Raw genomic sequence first — 21,477 nt, forward strand, 5'->3', positions numbered from 1 at the left:
ATATGAAATTTTTAGATGCATCAAGAGAACATCCATCTCCAGACAGAGACTGTATCTTTCTACAACTTTTAGATTTTTGGAGGGCACCCCAATCCAGCCTTGGTCAAGAAAAGGGGACTCTGCAGGCCTACTCCCACCATCCACACCCAATACAGGTAGAGGACCCCACAGTCACCACATCTGGAGCTCCATCGGGCTGCTCTCCCTCCACTGCAGTCCTACCCAGTGACACTGCAGACACTGGGCGAAGCAGCAGTACACCAGTGTTCGTCAGCAGGGGAAGGGGGTGCAATCGTACTCCTAGAATTTCACATTTGGAAGAGCGCCCTGGCACTCTTGTTGTAGCCCGAGGCCCTTCCCAGGAAAAGAAGCAGGCACAGGGGCCAGGACTCAGGCTCCATTTTGACCCAACGTTTATTGTCCTTTTACAACATGTCATTTTGGTTTAGAAACTGCTTGTGATTAGTTTTCCAACGTTAACTCAAAAGCATGTAAAATAAGAATCAACCTACTCTCTCTATAAACACCCAGCAACTGTAGCCCTTCACCCTCCTGCCCAGGTTGGGTAGGGGGAAGAAGGGAGGGCTCGGGCAGCATTGAGTGAAGTGCAGATGCTTTACCGTGGGGAATGGCGGTAATGCCTTTGTTCACACCCACAGAGGTCCCCTGCACTGCCCCAACTACAACAGAAACAGCATGGGCCCAAGGCCCAATTCCTTGATGGTAATTCACTCTCCGCCTCCCAAATGGAAAATCGCTTTTATTTTGTATTTTTTTGTAACAGCAAGCCCCGGTCCAGCATCTGGCTGCGGCTGAACTGTTCAGCCCGAGGAGCGGAGCGGGCCGTGGGCGCACCCCGGTCCCTCCTGGGCGAGCGCCCCCACCCTCAGGGAACAAGGTCCAGCCAGGCCAGCTCACTGCACGCTGGCCACCACCACTTAGCCATACAGGTCATCGTCGTTGTCCTCCGTGTACACACTGCCACCTGTGCCAGCACCACTGCCCTGACTGGGGCCAGCTCCACCTTGGTTTCCTGAAGGGAATCTGCACAAGAGCAGAGGCAAAGAGAGGGTTAGGGCAGGGCTTGTGTAGGATGTTCACAACTACCCATTCTAGCCCCCTTAGGGCTCCAACTACCTTGGCTGTAGAGTTCCCCAAGACAAATTAAGCACTGCCCACCGAAACCTAGTTACCTGAAGCTGCCAAAGCCCCGACTCTGTTGAAGGGTCTGAGCAAACATCTCATACTTCCTGATGTCATTATCGCTGACAGAACGGCGGGCAAAGCGCATGGCTTCCTCAAAGTGATCTCGGCGGATCTCAGGCACTGGATCATCCTCTTCTACCTCCTGCAGGATAGGTAAACACAGACCACCGGGGCTAGTTAAGGCTCAGCCTGCATTCCTTCCCTGGCCTTCCTGACCCCTTCACTGCAGTAGCTTATGGCAGAGGCTTAGAGGATTGGGCCTCTCCAATAAGTTGGGCCTCTCCTGAATAGGTTGCCAGGCCAATCTTCCTAAAACCGAGTCACTGCCCTGCTTAAAAACCTGTCAGTGCATTCTGGAAAAGGTAAAACTGTAGGGACAGAATTCATATCAGTGGTTACCAAGGGCTTAGGGTGGGAAAAGGAAGCTGATTAAAGTGGTATGAGAGGGACTCCCCTGGCGGTCCAGTGGTTGAGACTCCGTACTTCCACGGCAGGGGTTCGACCCCTGGTTGGAGAACTAAGACTCCGCATGCTGCAAGGCACAGCCAAAAAACAAAAAAAAAAAAAATTAAAAAGTGGCACGAGGGAACTTTTGGGGATGATGGAAATTTGTCTATCTCAACTGTAGTTATAGAACTTATATATTTTGTCAAAAAGCACAGAAATAGTACACCTAACAACGGCGAATTTTAAAATATGTAAATTATACCTCAAAAACCTAAACTTTTAAAAAGAAAATGTCAATGGCTCTCAGTGCTTATCACATCTAGATTACACCTTACCTACTAGCCTCACTTCCAGCAACATATGATGTCTTCAATTCTACCCAGGTTTTCCCAGTTCCTGTAATCCTACTCCTCAAGCAGGTTATTTGGGTGCCTTATTTCCTTTACCCAAATTCTCTCTCTTCACAGCCCAGGCTCACACCCTATCTCTTTTACTGAGACGCCACTCAATTGCTATGATTTATGAGACTGCCCTCAGATCAGTGTATCAGTAGTTTAGAAGCTTTGATGAGAGGAAGGAGAGATGTCACAGGCCCCCTCTAAAAGGTAAAGAAAGCCATTTATTTATTTATTTATTCGCGAAGTCAGTCTCTAACACTGTGCCATGATACAATGGGAAGCAAGCAAGATGATATAGAGTCCCTATCTTTATTGAGCTTACACACACACTCCACCAAATTGTGCATTTAATTCAAGGGGTCCATGGAACACCAGGGATAGGTCCACAGACCCTAGGTTCTTAGCCCTGCTCTATTTGTTTCTCTGCTGATCTCTTCTCAGCCTTTATAATTCCTGATTGAAGGGCGTATATGCTCAGCATTTTCTCTTTGATGCCCTGCTAAACATCTCAGTCAGGTGATCTTTCCAAAACCTTATACTCTTAACTCTAGGGCATTGTGGAGACTGTCCCCTGGCTCCCCACAACTGGCAAATCTGGGAAAAGGATGCAGACCCACCATGGCTGATGGGTTCGTCTGCCTCTCCCGTTCTCGCCTGATCTCACTCTCGATCGATTCACGGATGGCCAGCTTGCAAGCACGTTGGCAAATCTCTGTCAAGTCAGCTCCAGAGAAGCCATTAGTCATCTTAGCCAGGAACTCCAAATCCACATCCTAAAAGAAGCAACATATCTATCTTAGCATTTAGTCTCTCCTCCCCTGTGATACACTGATCTTTGACCATCCAAGCACTCCCAATTCCAGTTTGTCCCATCTTCTGCCACCGTTTTATTCCTTTTTCTAGATTACCCTAATACCCTCAAATCTTCCATATTCCCTTTTCAACCATAACCCCAGGAATCCCCAACGGAATCTTGTCCAGGAACCAAACACCACTCCACACAGCCTGCAGATTCACAGAAGTCCCCACGACCCCAAGACCTTGCACCTGCCTTGGCAACTGGGGACTTGCGCAGGTTGGCCTTGAGAATGGCAACACGGGACTTCTCATCAGGAAGTGGGATGTAGATGAGCTGATCAAGGCGGCCAGGTCGCAGAATGGCAGGATCAATGATGTCAGGCCGGTTGGTAGCGCCAATGATAAACACATTTTTTTTTGTGGACATGCCATCCATTTCTGTCAGGATCTGGTTGATGACTCGGTCAGCAGCCCCACCACCATCTCCAATGTTGCCCCCACGGGCCTTGGCAATCGAATCCAGCTCATCAAAGAACAGTACACAGGGGGCAGCTTGGCGGGCCTGTGTGAGGGACAGATGGACTCAAGCATTAGCACAATCGGATCTCTCAGATCTGAGAAGGAATGGAAAATAAAGTGACCTTCACTGCCCTAGTTGAGCTGCCAGAATGAGATGGTTTTTACTCTCCCAAAGAACAGCCTCCACCCTTAACTTGTCCCCAGGCAAGTGAATTGATAGCCCAGCCACCTATAGCTCACCTTGTCAAAGATTTCCCTGACGTTGGCCTCAGACTCCCCAAACCACATAGTGAGCAGCTCAGGACCCTTGATGGAGATGAAGTTGGCCTGGCACTCATTAGCAATGGCTTTGGCCAGCAAGGTTTTCCCACAACCAGGAGGTCCATAGAACAGTACTCCCTTGGAAGGTGTCATACCAAACTTGAGGAATTTGTCTGGGTGCTCCACAGGATACTAGGAGGAAAAGCAAAGAGGGTTCAGGGATACCTCCATAGTTTGAAAGAAACCTAACCAAACAGAAGCATCCTCCCACACCATCCCATGGTGAAGACCCAGGTTCCCTAAAAGCAGGCTCCTTAGTGCCTCCAACCAGAGAATAGCAGGTTCCTGAACTATGCTCACAATTTCTGCAATGAATGTGACAACACCCCAATATCACCCAGCTCAATTACAATGTACTGACACAGTGACTCACCCTGGACCAAGCACCCTACCTGGACCAGCTCCTGAAGCTCACGTTTGACATCCTCCAGGCCCCCAATGTCCTCCCAGGTCACCTGTGGTACCTCTACCACAGTTTCCCGCAGTGCTGATGGGTTGCTCTGGCTCAGGGCCCACTAAAAAGGGAAGAAAAACTGGGGATGAGACTTGCCAGGGGAGATCAAAGTGCATGTCTGTGTACCTGAGATATGGGAGAGGCCCTTACTCGGAAGTCATCCATAGTAACTGCCAGGGAGTTCATGACCTCAGCATCGATGGTCTCGTCCTCTAGGTCAATGAGGTCCATCTTCTTGCGGATGGCTTGCAGAGCAGCCTCCGAGCACAGGGCTGCTAAGTCAGCGCCTACATGCCCATGAGTTTCATTGGCTACCTGCAGAGAGAAGACCTTTTTACTATGCTGTCTCTGAGACCTAGCTGCCTTAGGAAGCTCAGAGACAACAGAATCCTGGCCCCTTCCCCTGACTTCTATCTCTGGGTCCTTCCATTTCCCTGAACACATACTAGTGGCCCTTTCATCGGCTGGGTTTTAAGTATTCAAGCCTGGACTTGGGGCCTGGAAATAAAGCTGCCCCCCAAATTCTGGTTCACTCTAATTCGCTGTCAACCGAGAAACATGCCAACCCTAGTTTCCTGGATTCAATCTGAGATCACTTCCCTTCCCCTGCACAAGAATCAAAATCAATTGCCTCACATCTGAAGCTTATGTCCCTAGTCAATTCCCTTCAATTGCCTGGAAACAGATATCCTAACTTCTGGCCAGCCCTCATCATCACTCCACCTGCTCAAGGTCCACATCATCTGCCAGCTTCATGTTCTTGGTGTGGATCTGAAGAATTTCCAAGCGTCCTGTAGCATCAGGGATTCCAATATCTACCTCCCTGTCAAAGCGACCTGTGAGACAGTGCGTAAACGTAAGACAGGAATCATTTCTGGTGCAGAGGGAAGAAAGGGCAGGCCTAAGGTGACCAACCATCCCAGTTTGCCCAGGAATGTCCTGGAGTTAGCACTGAAAGCCCCATATCCTGGGAAATCCCTTGGTCTCAGGCAAACCAGGATGGGTGGTCACCCTAGACATGACATGGAATAAGGGAAAGGAACCCTGGGCCCTAACACTGCGAAGAGCTTCAAGAAATCCTCAGGATTAGGTGACTTAGATGAAGGACAGATGTGGGATCGATGGGATTAAGGCCAGTAGAGCCACAATCTCCCCAAGAGCAAGGACAGCAGAAAAAGAAGTTTGGGGTCCTTACCAAATCGTCGCAGGGCTGGGTCAATGCTGTTGGGTCTATTGGTTGCTGCCATAACAATGACATGGGCTCTCTGCTTTAGGCCATCCATGAGGGTCAACAACTGTGATACGATACGCCGCTCCACCTCCCCATGGGTCTGTCGGGACAGAATGTCTGGTCAGAAGTGAAGTCAAGACCTTTCAACACCCCACTATCCCCTCGGGTAAGTTCCTACTTTCTCTCTTTTGGGAGCAATGGCATCCAACTCATCAATGAAAATAATAGCAGGAGCATTCTTCTCAGCCTCTTCAAAGGCTTTACGAAGGTTGCTCTCAGACTCACCAGCCAACTTGCTCATGATCTCAGGACCTGAAAGCATATAGAATGGATACAATGACAAAACTATATCCTTTCTCAATCTCAAAAGAAATCAGTTATCTTGTTCACCCAGTCCAGAGACAGGTCCTAGGTGAGAATATGGTAATAACCTCTACTTACTTTCTCACAGCCCCTACCAACTATTATCCCAGGGTAGCCACCAAGCCAGGATAAAAAGTCAAGGAGCTCAATACACTTATCTAACAGTTGAGCTGGAAGTATGAAATGATCACAGCAGATGCTATGGGACCTCTGGCCAGAGCAGAAGCAGCACACCAGTTGGACCTCTACCAGCTAAATATCATTCTCAAAGAGATAACTGATCTCAGCCAGTCTTCCCCCAAACCCTCTCAAATAAGTAAGCACAGGCATTTTGAGTTCTCATTCTAACTTACTCCTCTTATATGTCTTCAGCCTGTCCACAATCTTTCTCAAGGTGGGGACAGATCAGGTGGTACCAGAGTAGAATACCATCCCCGTGTTGCTTATCTGTCTGCAATGTACTTTAGAATAAAGATACTGAAGTATACACGAGCATAGGTATACAAATGAACATGTCCATGAGTTCTCCAGCTCATGAGACTGGGTCACGCTCAGCTCAGAGTTGAGTTCAGCCAAACACAAAGTGAACCAAGGCTCCTACCATTGATCAAAAAGAAGAAGGCGCCAGTCTCATTCGCCACAGCTCGAGCAATCAGGGTCTTTCCAGTCCCTGGAGGTCCATAGAGCAGGATTCCCCGAGGAGGCTGAGGACCAGTACAGAAGGTGTGATTAGGTTCAGACTCCCGCCTTCTCCCAACCCCAGCCACCCTAAAATGGCTTGACAAAGGCTCCATCTAGAGAGGCTGAGAATCAGAGCTCAACTCTGACACCAGTAAGAGTGAGCCCTCAAGCAGCAGCTGCTAGGAAGACAGTTTACTTCACACCACACTCACTCCTCTTAGCAGCAGAGAAAATACTGCTAGAAAGCTGACAATACTTATGAATGCATAGGAGACAAAGAGGAGAGAAACCACACTAAGAGACTCTTAGTGTGACTGAGTCTGAAGATCCTGGGACTAGGAAAAGCAAGAGGCCATTAGGCCGAGGGCCTGAATTTAGACAGACAAGAACCAAGGACTAGCTTAGACATTTAAGAGTGTTGGCCAGAGGCTCACTCACTCCAGTAATCCCAACCCTCCAGGATTTATTATCATGTTGGAATGCTTTCCCTTACTATCACAAGTATTCCTCTTTGAAGTTGTCTTTCATCTTCAGGGTGTCGCATGATATGGGAATGATTGGGATGTTACATTTCAGACCAGCAGTTCTCAAATATTTTGGACTCAGGATCCTTCACACTTTGCAAATTTCCTTAACTTCTACTTCTACTGGGCAGCACTGTTCTAGACAGGTTGGCAAACTATGGTGAGATTTTATTTACAGGGTCCATTAGATGAAAATAGTTTTTACCTTTCGAAGGGTTGTAATTAAGAAAAAAAAAAAAAAAAAAAGCAACAGAGAACTTAACTGGCCCACTCTGTTCCAGACCATTAGTAGCGTGAATGAATTTAGAGCCCTCTATAAACTCAAATACAGTACTTCCTCTCTAATCCAAGGCAATGATGAAACACATGTATGAAGACATCCTAGAATTAGACAGCAAGTAGCTGTTAATCACCACCCTAGACTGTATCCTACAGAGCCCAGGATGCTCACCTTTACACCAATTGCCTTAAAGAGAGCAGGATGTCTCAGGGGCAGCTCCACCATCTCCTTTATCTGAGCTAGCTGCTTCCTGCAGCCACCAATGTCATCATAGCCCACTTCATTCAAAGACTCTTCCTCATCCTGAATATGGAAGAAACAAAGAAAAGGAGAAGGCAGGAATACTACTATCAGCAAAAGGTGAGTTTCTCCAAATCTGATGTAGAGAAATCTGCTGTATGAGAAGATTCTCCTCTAAGGGGATCATGCCTCAAAGAACAACTCTAAAAATCCCAAGGAAAAGATTTCTTTTGTTTTGTTTTTATTTTTATTACTTGGCCGTGCCGTGCAGCTTGTGGGATCTTAAGTTCCCTGACCAGGGATCGAACCTGCACCCTCAGCAGTGAGAGTGCAGAGTCCTAACCACTGGACCGCCAGGGAATTCCCAATTTTTGCTTTTGTTTTATTTAAATTATTTACTTAATTATTTATTTATGGCAAGGCAAAGATTTCTAGGATAGCCTTTCCCTATCACATTGTTCTTAGTCTTACTGGGATGGGCTCCCCTAAGACCTGAAGCTAGAAACTGTGGGAAATGCACAGGGATCTAGATGCCAGCATCAGCACCACTTCCTCAAAAATTATTCCAACCACTTAGACCTTTTAGGTTCAATCTAGGTTTTAAAAATTATTGGTATCAGATACTTCCAAGAAACACCTAGGCCCAGAAATGAATAGCTAGGTTTTCCACCTCTGGGAAGAAGCTTAGCTCTCAAGTCTGGATATTCTTTGGAACTACCACACAACTGTCCCACTAAGTAATCACAAAGTAGGGTACCGGGATCAGGGAGAGAACTCACCTCTCGTTTGATAGGCTCCCCTTCACAGTGAATCACTGTGTCTGGAGCAACAATACAGTAAGGACTGGGATCTGTCTCCACTACTTTGAACTCTACGGCACGCATTCCACCCCGGACAAGGAAAATGTCTCCTGTGAGAGCAATCAGCACAAGAGCAGTTAGAGGTATCTATTACCAGACCAAGTGAGAATTCCTCATCAAAACCTGGGATCTAGAATACCAAGTTCACTAGATATTGCCCTTTCTCCTTCCCATCCACAACTTATTAAGCATTAGGCAAAAAGAGAAAGTAAACTGTGAAGAGTCCCTCTGCCACTCAAGACAGTGAACAAAACCTGACGTGTCAGAAAGAAGCCCATAAGGTTTTTGACTTCTGGGGTATAGATAACCCAGGCTTTCACGACAACCACCAATGGTAGAACTGTGCTAAATATTAAGTACACTTTGGACAGCCAAAATGGCCCACCTCTTCCTTCAGAGATAAAAGAGAAGACAGCTTACTCTACTGGAGCAAGGAGTGGGAATGGGGAAATGGGGGAGTGGAAGGAAGGGGGGAAGGAGAGAGTACACATGTGCATGTGTACAGTGTGTATAGACACACATATGAGAATGAGACAAAGATATCCCAAGGTTTACTCTTGGGTATCCCTACAAACAATCACCCTTAAGTTCAGTCCCTAGAATTATTTCTCACCTTTCCGGATGGGTCGATAAGCTTCCAGGAAGTACGGCTTAAGGTAAACCTCAAAGAGATTGCCAGTGATGCCTTCCACCGTGTCATCGATGGGTAGTACATGGATACGTTTGCCGTACTTCACATCAGGGCATGGCTGGATGCTGAGGATGACAAGCAGATTCCACGTTACCAACCAAACTACAGCCCCAAGCACTGGGTGTCCAAAAGGGCCTGGCATAGAGAGCCGATGGCAAGCGAAAGAGAAAAGGCAGGGAATGGCTTTAGGTGAAGAGAGGCAGGAGGGTAGGGTGGGAGTGAGGGCAAAGAAACAGCCAAGCAGAACAGGTCACACGCAGGGTGGGGTAGTAGGGGGAGCCTCTAGAAGAAGATGCTGGGGTGGCCCACTCCCAATCAGTGAGCCAAAAGGAACACCCACACATCTGGAACCCTCACAAAGACACAAGAGGGAAGGTCTTCAGTGAGAGATATCCAAGGATGACCCATTCTGGTCAGTATTGGTAACCCAATGTTACACAGGGACACCTTAGTCTGACAAGTGTCAGGGTCAGAGAAATAGAAGTGAAAAAATAATCTCAGTCAGGTGGTCAGAGCACCTTGAGAAAGTGACTAAGCACCTCCAGGAAGAAGGCTACATGAAACCTAGAATCCATGGAAAAGAATCAGAAGTCTGAGATGCTCCTGGCCAAGAGACAGATGGTTGGGTAGCAGTGACTAGAGAAGACTCCAAGATGGGGAAGCCTCTTGCCTAAAGTTAAGTCTAAAATCACTCAGACTGGCGCTATCCTAGGTGTGGCTCAAACTATGCCTCTCTCCTAGATTAACTTGGATCTTTATACAAACCTGCTACGAGTCCACCTCGTAGCCCATACTCCCATCTCATTCTGGCCCCAACAAAAGCCATTAATGCAACCCAGCTGTAAGGTTACCTGGCAGATACAAACACTCAAATGGCATCCTAAACCAGGGTCTAAGGTGTGATAAGTTATACCTCTGGTAGAAAAATATAAAGGTACCAAGAAAGTCACAGAAATGCCAACTTGTCCCAAGGGTCATGCAAAGGCAGGTTTTGAAGTCCCAGAGGCAGAACCAAAACCTAAAGACAACCTAGAAACATAAGTCTTCCCATGGCCTGCAAGCTCCCAATATCTGCAGCTGCCAAGGCCTTGGTGGGGGTACTGCCTGTAATGCAGGCTGTCTCTGGCCTCCCATCCCTGAGGGGCCAAGAACCCCACACACACCTGATGACATCCCCCAGGTGTACGCGAAGGTTATTCCGAACAACTCTATTCATTCGAATCTTCTCATCAGAACATGTGTCATCAGAAAGCACAATGCACACAGCTTCCCGCCTCTTCTTTCCTTTCAGCAACACTGTGTCACCTCGGAACAACTGCAGCTCATCCATCTTGGGCTGAGGAAAGAAGGTTAAGGCCTTTGGGTCACTGGGCCAGGGGGTAAGCAGCAGCCCTGGAGGTTGGGATTCCCAGTAAACCCCACTCTATCTGTGGTCACTGCAAGAAAAATGAGAAAAGAAACCTGGGAAAAGCCCTCAGGTTAAGTGCAATAAGCAAAGATTGGACTGTGGACCCAACTTACCTGGGACAAGGATACCACACTGTTGTCCTCATTGATGGCTTCATCAACAATTAACCGATTGGGACGGTTCTTCTGTTTAAGAATGGCTGTTGATAAATCATCACCTTTTGAACTAGAAAGAGAAAATGAAGTCAGTTCCAAAACATATTCCAGCAAGGGCCCCACCAGTCTCTACCAGCAACTCTTGGTATTCTGAGTACCGGTATCCTAGCTGTATGGCCCCAGGTGATCGTGCCCCAGGGTCAGGAAACTAAGAAAACAAAATAAAAGTGGAGACTGAGCCGTATTTAGAGAAATGAAAATAGTCTCAGACAGTATAGAATAGTGATTAAGAGAACGGGCTCTGTAGTCAGACCTGTTGGGTCTGAATCCCAACCCTGCCACTTAACTGTGATCTTGGGCATGTTATTTAACCTCTCTGGAGGTTGATGTCCTCTTCTGTAAAATGGGGACTATAGTAGCACCCATCTCAGAGGATTACTGTCTTAAGCAAGATAATGAATACAAGTTCAACACAACACCTGACATATGGTATCAACGGTCAGAATGATTAGCACTGCAGAACATAGCACAAGCTCTTTCCTTGCTAACCTTCTTGCAGAAGGAAGCAAGCAAGACAATCTCCCAAAGGGCTCAGGGAGGCCCCAAGCCCCACAGAGCAAGCCTGGGAACAATGAAGAATCATTAGAATTACCCTTCTTACTGGCTAAACCTGCTGAATGCCAGAGCATTCTGTGTACCACAGGAATGCAAAGCATAAAGAAAGTCATATTTGGAAAAAACAAAACAAAACAAAACACTAACACACCTGGAACCTTCATCAGAAAGAAGCTCAAGCTCAAAAGGAATCTCAGAAACCTCTGCAAAGACACACAACTCCATGGGGTTGGTTCAAAAAGTTAAAACCAAGAAATGCTGAGACATGGGGCAAATCCAAATCCCTCTCACCCAAATCAACGTTGCCTGAGTCTGAACTGAGTTTAAACTATCTAAATAGTTTCTACCATTTCCTAGAAAGTAAGATCATTCATCCGACACCAATTTCTCACTTAGCTCATCTCCAGCCTTCACTAACTAGACTCAGTGGGCTCTCCCTCTGAAGAGCTACCTCCTCTTAGTAAGGCTCAGGAAAACATGAGCATTAACCAAAATAAGAGGGCCAGACAATGGAAGAAGCCAAGAAATAAATAAAAAGGAAACTTTTCCACGGATTATTTCTTCACTCAACAAATTCACGTGTGTGTGTGTGTACACATATACATAAAAAATACGTCAGGCATCGTTCTAAGCATCTATCAGTCAACAAAAGAAGACAAAAAAGTATTCCTATGGGAAATTACTTCACAACTTGCAAGAAAAAAGATGCCTATGCTCTAGAATACCAGTTAGGGAGTTACGGGATTTTTTACATCTTTTGGTTCTGTATACACTCAAAAGAAATACAAATCCCATTCATCTAAAAAAGTTGTAAGTTTTCTGCTGACCCTCTCACATAGGCTGCATCTTTATTCATTCCCTTTAAACTAGTTTCCAAGAATGGAGTTTCCTTAAGTTTAAACTTGCCTCCCCCAACCCCAAAGTGGTGGTCACAATGCTGCATACTCTTCCAATGCTTATCAACACCCTAGAAGCAAACATGGTCAATATGAGAGTTGAGGGCAATTTAAATCCATCCATTCTCCCTCTCCCCTATGCATTAAAATACCCTTCAAGGGCTGCCCATCTTCCCGTTTGATGTATAGGACCAGGGCTAGAGAAAACCAAAATGCCAGATGCCTCTAGTCATCAGTTTGTATTTTAACCCCAAAGCTGCATCCTAGGAAAACCTCCAATCTGCCTACCATTCCTGACCCCAGCACTGGAGATGAGTGGGATGCTTTTCCCTTAAAGTAAGGATCTTTAATTCCACATCTATCTACTGAGATCAAAGGAAGTAATCTCTAAATGAGGGAATTCAGTTTGATCATGGGCCAAGAGCCGTCCCGGAGGCTCTCTGGGGACATCCCGCTTGTCTTATGCATGAGTCAGGCCCTTTCCAGAACCCCAATGAGCCACAGGGGACTTGGACAGAGTTCAGGTAAGTCATCAAGATGACCTATAGATCAGAAACTGTCTATGATGCCAGGTTCCAAGAATTTTGGACTTTTAGTCTTGGAAACTAAAGACTAAGAGACTACTTTAATTCTTTATTAAGCAGTCCTTTTAAACAGGCACCTGAGTAATACTTCATCTCAATTCAGAAACTTGAGAAAAAGGAACACATCTCAAAAAAAACTAAACTCTCAAGTCAGGAAGGTGATTTGCATAGAAGGGTTTCCATAGGATGAGGGTGTCTTCCCCCCCACCACCAGTATCTAAAGCTCTTAATTCTAAAATAGGTAGAGGTGGCCAGGTTTTATCTGATGCTTTCCTGAGTAGAGGGCCCAGGATTTCTCAACATAACTACTTAGGGAAAGGAACGTGTGTGTTTGACTAGTTAAGGCAACTCTCTCACACCTCAAAGGCTGAAATCTAGAAAGGCTCACAAAATACGAACTGAAGTTTGAATTTTAGCAAGAACCTAATGAACCTCATTTCACAACATCAAGGAAAACTGACTAAAGCCTTCTCGTATGAATAACAACAGGCGTAAAGTATGAAGGCGGCCAGATGCGAAAGGCTGGGCCCGCCTCTCCCCAACAGCCTCTCACCACTCAGGTCGTAGACGATGCCAACCACAAGCCAGGCCGAGCCGGCTCTAAAAGTGGCCGTCGTGAGCTTCCCTGAGCTCGCCAGGCCTTCCCCCTGCTCCGGCCTCCGCCTCGGTCTCCGGGCTCCTAAGGCCTTCACGTGGCCCAAAGTCCACGCCCACCGGGCGCAGTTAGGGCGTTGGGCCCGCGAGGCCTGCACTCTCTGGGGACCAAAGGCCTAGAGCGGGTGGCAGACCGGATCGCAGGTGGGCGCCCCCAGGCCCCGGGGCGCCGCGCCAGCAGTGTGGGCCCGCAGACCTCACTAGGCCGGGACGGCCGCCCAGAGGAGCCAGTCATGCCGGCCCGGGCCTGCATGACACAGCACGATCTGTCCCAGGCCCCGACCCAGGCCCAACGCAAGCCCCGCCTAGGGGGCGCGCGGGGGCGCAGCCGGGCCCAGATGGGTCCGCGGCTCCTCATCCGCCCCCTTTCTCTCCTCTCCTCTCCCTCCTTCCCTGTCTCCACCTCCTAGACGCGCCCACAGCCAGGCCCGGCCGGGCCTACCCAGCGCAGCGGGTCGGCCGGTGCGCGCACCCGCGGCGGGCGGACGGGCGCGCGCACACACTCACTCAGCTCCGGAGGCCATGGCGCACGCCTCTCCCGGCCAGCGGCTGTGGCGGCCCGTGGGTAACGGCTACAAGGGGTGGCAGGCGACCGACTGGGCTGGGGCTTGGGTCTCCCGGGCGGAGAACGAGCGGAGCGACAAACCCGCAGACGGCCTCCCTCTCGCTTCCTCCCAGCGGCACCGGGGCGGTGGGCGGGCGGGCGGAAGACGCTGACGCCTGATCCGCGAGGGGGCAGCGGCAGCCAACCACCCAAACGACGGCTGCGGACGCTTCGCTAAGACTGAGCCGAGAAGAGCCGAATCATCGGAAGGAGAGGTGCTCTCACCTCAGCCAATCAGCGCCTGCCCTGGGGACTCCCTCCCGCCTCTCCGCGCCTCCCCCCAGCAACCCGCGGACCGAAGCCAATCAGGAAATTCGCTTGCTGCCCGGCTCCCGCCTCAGGGATGCAACACGCCTAGTAACGCCACGGCAATTGGCCGCAACGCTACGCTTCCTCGACGGATTGGGATTCTCGACCAATCAACGAAAGGAAGAGGGCCAGATCGACTGGCGAAAGGAGAGGCTTTATCCCTGGGAGGCAGGCTCTCCCACTTGGCTTCAGTTCATTGGCTCCTGAGCTTATCCTGCTGGAAAAACCTGGCACAATGGATTGAACCCTTCTATTAGTCTAGTCCTGTTGTAGTGATAACCTACACACCCATCTTCTTCCAAAACCTGAGTCTCCACCCTAACCCCTCTCCTTGCTCCTTCAATACGCTGGCTTCAGCCATCTCTATTCTGGACTCTTTGACTAGCACCCTAGCTCTTAATCCACTCTACTTTATTGTCATTGCACCCTTTGGTAATCCTAATCCCATAGGCTTTACAGTTCCTCAGGGCTTGGAGATATATGCTTCCTCTTACCACCAGGTATTAATATTTATGGCTAAACGAGGGAGGGCAGTCAAGTCCAGAGAGGAGTCAGTAGGCAACTACAGAACACACAGCGGATTCAACAGAGCCCGAAGCAGCAAGAAAATTGTAGGCTGAGACTTGAAGTCCTCGGGCCCAAAATGCCAGCTAGCCCTGACTATATTCAATAGGCAGCTTTGGGGGCCTGTTGACTGAATTCACCCTTCACCCCCTATCCACACAGACACATTTGACTGAGACAGTGGAAATCCAAATCTGGGATGGAGGAGGCGGGGGAGTCACTCTGAGAGACTCAGAGGTCTGTTTGTCTCTCTGCTCTAAGAATCAGATACTTGCCCTTCTCCTGAGGGCACCATCTTCCAGACCTAACTCCACTCATTCTGTCACCTCACAAAGGATCCTGGGCTTTGGGGTTTTGCTTTTAGGCAACAAGAAGGACTAAAGGCACTGCCACCTGAGTAAGGATTCCTGTAGTCCTTTCTCCTGAGGCTCATAAGGTAGATGATGTTGGGAGAAGGTATCATAGACAACCAGCACTCAACTGAATCAGACAGCTTTGTCTTCCCACTCAAGTGTATGTAGTAGGCAGACAAGAGATAGGCATGAAATTTTACTCAACACATGAAAAGGGAAACAGGAAAAAAGGTGCTATGAGCAAAGTCAATGCCTTGTTGATGGAAGGGGGGCTTCTTCTGGAACCAGAACAGCAGTAACCAGACCAAATTTTGGAGAACTACCACCAGCCTCTCCAATGCCAGACTTATATTGGAATGGTCAGCTCCAGCCATGTTCCCCAAGGACGGTATAGCAGAAAGCCCTCCCCACAGATGGCCCACTGAGGCCCCAGCTCAGGTTCTTTGAAACGTGGCAGCTACAGATCACAAGTCTCCAGCAGAGACGTCCGAAATTCCTCAAGAAGGGTTTCACGGTCAGGGGGATGGATCCAGCCCAAACAGGTTTCTAGGTACAGGGGGAGAGACCTGAAAGCAAAAAGGGTGATGTCTAAGGGAGGACAGGCAGAAGACTGCACAGCCATTCCCTCCCTTTCATTCACCACCACTCCCAATAGGCCCAAGGACTCCAGGACACCAGCTGCCTCTCAACCTCACCATGCAGCATTCTCCTGTGGCATCTCAGTTTGGGCCTCCAGCCTCCGCCAGAGAGCAGTGGCCTCATCCCTCCGATCCAGCCTCCTCAGAGTCTGAAGCAGGTGAAAGGAAGCGTCTTGATTACCTGTAGCCCCACCCCAGAGTAGAGAGCCTTAGAACTTGACACAGACTTAAGCATCATTTTATAAAAGGGAAAACTAAGGCCTAGAACAGGGAAGTGTCTTGCCTACATGGTACCAGGGGTACATCACTGCCAACCATGCCTATCCCTGGGCATTGCCTGCCCAGGACAAAGGGCTCAGCTGACCCTGCTCCTGCCCAACACATTCTCAGCACAGTTATGGTCTCTGTGTCTGAAGACACTGGGAAGCCTAGAGAACTCCTGAGAGGCCTTCATACACACTTGTATATGTCTTGCATATGTCTGCACACCTGGACATATCCCTATATATATACAGGCACAACCCCATTCACCCCTCCTATCAAGGAACATCACTCTTCCACTAATCCCCAGGTACCTCCCCCACGGCCCTCTCTGTCCTTATGCATCTGTGCATAGCTGATGTCTTGCACATGTACATACCTGGGCACACCTGCACACTGAGAAGGAAGTCCTGTAGGGCTTTGGTATCCTGGCCACTGGCCACCCATTCCAGTCCACGACTAATCAGGGCGGCTGCTCGAAGCTGTTGTAGTGCCACATCTGATGTACACCCCTGCTCACAGCTGGAAGCAGGCCCTGGGGACCGCTTCCAAAGTCAAGACATGTGTTCCCAGCCACACTGTCACCAACACCTCAAGTTCCCTCTCTATCTCTTGTGTTTGGAATCCCTTTCTCTTAAATCTCCTAGTGGGCTAGGACACGTGGAAAGGAAGCCACCACCACCACAGAGGAAAACTGAGAGTCTAGATCACCTTGTTCTTTATCCTTGGGTGTGGCCTGGAAGAGCAGCTCAAGGCACCTGAAGTGGGACACAGAGCAGGGGTAAAGAAGAGTCAACCTCAGAAACTCTAGGGTGAGTAGATAAGAATGGAGCTCACCAACTCAGGTCCCAGTTAGAATATTATCCCTCCACATTTCCCGGAGGGTCCTGGTTGGCTTCCTGGGCTCACCGGCTAAATTCACTAATTGCCTCCTTTTGGGGCCCCAGTTGCACCCGAGCGTGGCCCTGAAGCAGATAGGTGGCAGAGACCCAGGGTGAGCAGCGTGGTAACTCTTTGGTTCCTCTTCTGCCATCTTCCCACAGCCGGGGCCTCTTGGGAAGCAGGGATGACATGCGGCTAAGCAGCTCCTCACACACGGTCAAAGCATCCTGGGCTCGGCCTGCCTGAATCAGCGCTGCTGCCGCCTCCAAGAACACCTCAGGCACACAGGGCCCTGGGGGGCGTGGGGGCGGGGAGAACTGGGGTGGGAGGAGAATGCAGTGTCTTGAAGAGACATGAGCCCCCACCCCCCACCTCTGCACCAGGCTCTGGTATCATGCAGAGACCACCCATTGCTTGCTGCCTGGATCCCCCTTGCTCTGGGAACCTTCCCAGTCTGGTGCCCCAGATTGGACAGAAAGAACAGCAGAGGAAAAGTCAGAAAAAAGCAGTCCTGCTCCACTCCAAAGGGGACTCCAACCCTCCCACCCCATTGCAGAGAAACACGACATACCCACCTTTGGCTCCGAGCCATCCAGCAACAGGGCCAGCAGGTCCAGGTAATGTTCTGCAGCATTCTCTGCCCTGAAGAGTCATAACCCATGAGCCTCACCTTAGGCCACAGCAGGGCACTCCAAGGGCTTTTAGCTAAGGGCACTGGGGTGTGGGGAGGGCGAGGCTTGGGGACTCCAACACTGGCTCAGTATGGATCTCTACTACTTACAGACTGGATTTGGGAGAAGACTTTAGAGTTTTCAAGATACAGGAGGTTAGTGTCTGGGTAAAGAATCCTCAGTTCAGGTCCAGCATCAAGGCAGGAAGCTGAGAGTGGGGACCCATGTCCTGCCCCTGACTTGTCCATCCCCCCAGCTCGTAAGAACAGAAGCAGAGTCACAGCACAGGGGAGGCGTCAGAAGTGGGAAGAGGAGCTCAGGTGAGCAAGGTGAACCTCACCTTCCCGTCTGTAGGCATCGGCTTGCTAGCAGGTACTTGGCCTGGCTCTGTGTGCCACAGTGAAGGGGAGAGGCTGGGTCAGGTCGTGGGAGTAGTAACTCTACCTCAATGAGAAGCTGTGGGGCTTCAGGGATATGAGCGACACTCAAGGCCTAGAGAAAACAAAAAGAACGTATAACTATAATCTCTGGGAACCATACTTCCTTCTACTTATACCTTGACTAGTTACCCCAACACAAGCATCTCAGCAGTCCCCGTATCTTCGCCTGACACAGTTCCTTACCTCAACCAGCAGCTCCAGACACTCAATCTCTGCTGCCGTGTTCTCCAGTTGCCGATACAGCCTGGAGGCCTCCAGAAGCGGGGGACCACAGGTTGATTCCCCTTTCAGGGCTGCAACCAAGTACAGCAGAGCTCTCTGTGGACTGCCCTAGAGGGGTGAGAGGACACAAGCCTCAGTTACCCTCAAAAAGCAGAAAGCTGCTCCTAACACCCCTGGTTTCCCCAACCCACCCTAGGACTGTCTTTACCATCTTACGAAGACAGGTCCCCAGGGCTGTGTACACCTGGACCAACACAGGTCGTGGGCACAGACCTGAGGCCGCTTCATGCAGGCTGCTCAGTGCCCTGGGCAGGTTCCCTGTGATCAGCTCCTGGAGGCCTGTGGGCAACCAGGGTGTGAGCTTAGAGAGGCCAATAGGGCAGGGGGCATGATGGGGAAGAAGAGCACAGAGAAGCTCTACTGAGCTGAAGGGTAGAGGATAGAGAAGACATGAGCCCAGAGAACCCCTTAAGACAGGGAGTGGGGAGGAAGGGACAAGTCAGATTGTTAGCTGGCCTTGGCGATAAGCAAATGCTGTCAGAAGGACACCCCTCAAGTCCTGGGCATCCTGCAGGGTCAACGGAGCATCTGAGTCTTCAGCTGGGGGCCTCCAAGTTTTCAGGAGTAGCAGCAGATCCTCAGAGGCCCTGCTCTGGGGAAAGAAGGATGATCAGAGGTCCCAAGCCTGTAACTACCCCTTCACCTATCTCAGTCCACCCTGGCTGGACTTTGAACTTAAGGATCCTCCTGATTCTTTTTTTTTTTTTTGCTGTATGCGGGCCTCTCACTGCTGTGGCCTCTCCCGCTGCGGAGCACTGGCTCCAGATGCACAGGCCCAACAGCCATGGCTCACAGGCCCAGCCACTCCACAGCATGTGGGATCCTCCCGGACCGGGGCACAAACCCGCGTCCCCTGCATCGGCAGGCGGACTCCCAACCACTGCGCCACCAGGGGAGCCCCCTCCTGATTCTTGTTCCCTCAATTCTAAGAGATCGATAGCTGTGGGGCAAGGATAAAGAGAGGAAGAAGAACCTGGGGCAGAGATGATTTATTTTAATGAGTCTCCTCACTCAGGATAAGCCCACAAGGACACAGGGCAACGACCATGTTTGGGTTACTGATGAAAAGACTGAGACTGGGAGGTGCCTTCAGCAAGGTCATGAGAGCTCTAATTCTACCCAAGATAATCAAGCTCCCAAGAGAATCCCTCCAATGAGGAACAAACCAGAGCAAGGTCACCTAACAGTCCCTGAGAGAACCTGGGTCCTCTGAACACCAACCCAGCAGCCTTTCCAACACATAATGATGATACTGCAGCTAGGAAGGGTGGGAGGAGGAAAGAGACCCTTAGGTTCAGATCACTACCTGAATTACCTGGCTAACATTCAGGGTCTGCAGCAGCAAGGTCAGGTCCCCAAGACAGTCAGTGCTCAGCCAAAGGGCAGCCTGCAGGCCAGCAAGGTGGTGAAGGGCAGGGAGCAGCTCCGGCAGAAGGGAGGAAACATGGAGGACAGAGTCCCACAGCCCCCTGAGCCCATGTTCCAGCCTGGCCTTCAGCTGCTCCTGGGTCTCCAGCACTGTAGAGTATACACACACATAAAGCTGAAGTGGGACCTCATCTCTGGCTTTTCTTCTCTACAGGAGCCCAAAGGTCACAAAGGTGCTCCTGGTCCGAGGAGCACATGGAGGATCAGAGAAGGGCATCTCCGTGGAGATGACAGATTATGTTGCTCCTCCTACACCCCCCTGCAAGAACTTAAGCCCAACCTGAGGCTGGCAGGGGCATGGAAGGCAATCTCTGGCCCTTACCTCTCTCTAGGCCCTGCTGGATATCCTGTGCCAGGTCCTCAGTGAAACCCTGGGCCAGGCTTGCCCTCAGGGTAATGAAATTGCAGATGACAGTCAGTTCCAAGGGGAGAACAGAAACAGCTGCAGGGAGCCCTGGAGCAACAAATGCTGGTCTCACAGACAACTCTCAGGTGAGAGAGATCACCCCACCCCAACCAAAATGCCCTCAGTAAAGAAACCACCCTTTGGAGACTTCCCTGGTGGCGCAGTGGTTAAGAATCCACCTGCCAATGTAGGGGACACGGGTTCGAGCCCTGGTCCGGGAAGATCCCACATGCCGCGGAGCAACTAGGCCTGTGCGCCACAGCTGCTGAGCCTGCGCTCTAGAGCCTGCGAGCCACAACTACTGGGCCCGCGTACCACAACCACTGAAGCCCACGCACCTAGAGCCCGTGCTCCACGAGAAGCCACCGCAATGAGGGGCCCCCACTCGCTGCAACTGGAGAGGGCCTGCACGTAGCAACAAAGACCCAACGCAGCCAAAAAAAAGAAAAAGAATCCACCCTTTGGACAGAGAGTTTGGAACGGGCAGAAGGTTTTCCAAACAGACCATCCTGGAGACCACTTCTTCAAATGCTGGGGTGGTGGTGGTGGTGTGTGTGTGTGAGTAAGGAGAGAGATTCACCTGTATAAAGACGATTCCAGAACCCCTTACCCCCTGAGTAATCTCCTCAATCCCAGAAATGCAGAAGAGGAACTGGTCTCTGGCTGTGGAGGAAGGGAGTGACCATCCTGGGGAGGGCGCCCCTTACCTTGCAGACTATGGAGGAGTCCCCGGAGCCCTTCCAGTGCACCTTGAGCCAACTGCTGTCGCCTCGGAGACAGACCTGAGTCCTGAGCAACCTAACAAATGTGGGGTGGGGTACAGTCCTTCCCTCTCCCCTTGCAGCTGTGGCAAGGGATGTCATTCTCCAGCCATTTCTGGCTATTTGGGGGAGGTCACGCTCAGCCCCTCCCCATCGGCCAGGGTAAATCTACTGCATACCCCTTTCCTGGTACTTTGGGGTTGCAAAGCGAGGGTCCCAGCAACCGCGTTACCTTGGCCTGTTTAACTAGTTGGTCATTCTTTTCCCTCCACAGGTCCAGGCAGCTGGCGTATGAGGCTGAAGAGCCCGGAGGGGTCCTGTGAGCCATGGCGGCCGAGTCTGGGCCCAGACACCTAAAGGGAGCCGCTGAAGGGTAAGCCTGGCCCCTCTGAGAGCGGAAAGGCCCGTGCACTTCCGCACCCCGCCAAGGCTCCTTTGCTCCCCTCGGGGTTCCAGCCGGGTCGGCCTACCCTTTCCGGGAGAAACGGACACCCCGCTGCCCGCCTGGCGGGGCTTCTACCTCCGCCTCTTCCACCCGCGCCTCTGATTGGCC

At 50.4% G+C, this 21,477-nt stretch overlaps 2 protein-coding genes across 3 annotated transcripts; both read right to left on the reverse strand.

The window, feature by feature from the left end:
• Positions 1–396: 396 nt before the first annotated feature.
• Positions 397–14,117, reverse strand: VCP (valosin containing protein). Its single transcript, XM_060100742.1, has 17 exons — positions 13,833–14,117; positions 10,535–10,646; positions 10,177–10,349; positions 8,936–9,078; positions 8,242–8,372; positions 7,394–7,525; positions 6,339–6,441; positions 5,553–5,686; positions 5,339–5,474; positions 4,867–4,979; positions 4,294–4,458; positions 4,082–4,204; positions 3,609–3,821; positions 3,103–3,411; positions 2,669–2,824; positions 1,194–1,348; positions 397–1,044 (listed from the first exon to the last, which is right to left on the reverse strand). The coding sequence occupies exons 1-17, from the start codon at positions 13,847–13,849 to the stop codon at positions 939–941; spliced, it is 2,421 nt and encodes an 806-aa protein (XP_059956725.1). The 5' UTR covers positions 13,850–14,117; the 3' UTR covers positions 397–938.
• Positions 14,118–15,052: 935 nt separating this feature from the next.
• FANCG (FA complementation group G) lies at positions 15,053–21,464 on the reverse strand. Of its 2 annotated transcripts, XM_060100752.1 has the most exons (15): positions 21,395–21,464; positions 21,157–21,277; positions 20,871–20,961; positions 20,080–20,211; positions 19,645–19,847; positions 18,786–18,921; positions 18,478–18,608; positions 18,231–18,377; positions 17,948–18,099; positions 17,512–17,578; positions 16,964–17,253; positions 16,766–16,812; positions 16,434–16,589; positions 15,851–15,974; positions 15,053–15,721 (listed from the first exon to the last, which is right to left on the reverse strand). In XM_060100752.1, exons 2-15 carry the CDS (start codon positions 21,250–21,252, stop codon positions 15,613–15,615), a joined length of 1,881 nt encoding a protein of 626 aa, XP_059956735.1. In that variant the 5' UTR covers positions 21,253–21,277; positions 21,395–21,464; the 3' UTR covers positions 15,053–15,612. The 2 variants fall into 2 exon arrangements, with proteins under 2 accessions (XP_059956735.1, XP_059956736.1); XM_060100753.1 differs by lacking the exons at positions 19,645–19,847; positions 20,080–20,211; positions 21,395–21,464 and having other exon boundaries at positions 20,871–21,243.
• Between the last annotated feature and the right edge of the window lie 13 nt (positions 21,465–21,477).

Source organism: Mesoplodon densirostris, chromosome 6 (assembly GCF_025265405.1).
Source record: "Mesoplodon densirostris isolate mMesDen1 chromosome 6, mMesDen1 primary haplotype, whole genome shotgun sequence".
Taxonomy (NCBI): domain Eukaryota; kingdom Metazoa; phylum Chordata; class Mammalia; order Artiodactyla; family Ziphiidae; genus Mesoplodon; species Mesoplodon densirostris.

Coding starts and splice junctions, on each gene's coding strand:
- VCP (XM_060100742.1), bottom strand. Junction 4,459..4,866: donor ATGATGTGGACCTTGAGCAG/GTGGAGTGATGA, acceptor TTCTCTCTGCAG/GTAGCCAATGAAACTCATGG. Junction 4,205..4,293: donor TTACTATGGATGACTTCCGA/GTAAGGGCCTCT, acceptor TTCCCTTTTTAG/TGGGCCCTGAGCCAGAGCAA.
- FANCG (XM_060100752.1), bottom strand. CDS start 21,252: ATGGCTCACAGGACCCCTCCGGGCTCTTCAGCCTCATACGCCAGCTGC. Junction 17,254..17,511: donor TGGATGGCTCGGAGCCAAAG/GTGGGTATGTCG, acceptor CTCCCACCCCAG/TTCTCCCCGCCCCCACGCCC. Junction 15,975..16,433: donor CAGTGTGCAGGTGTGCCCAG/GTATGTACATGT, acceptor GTGGGGCTACAG/GTAATCAAGACGCTTCCTTT.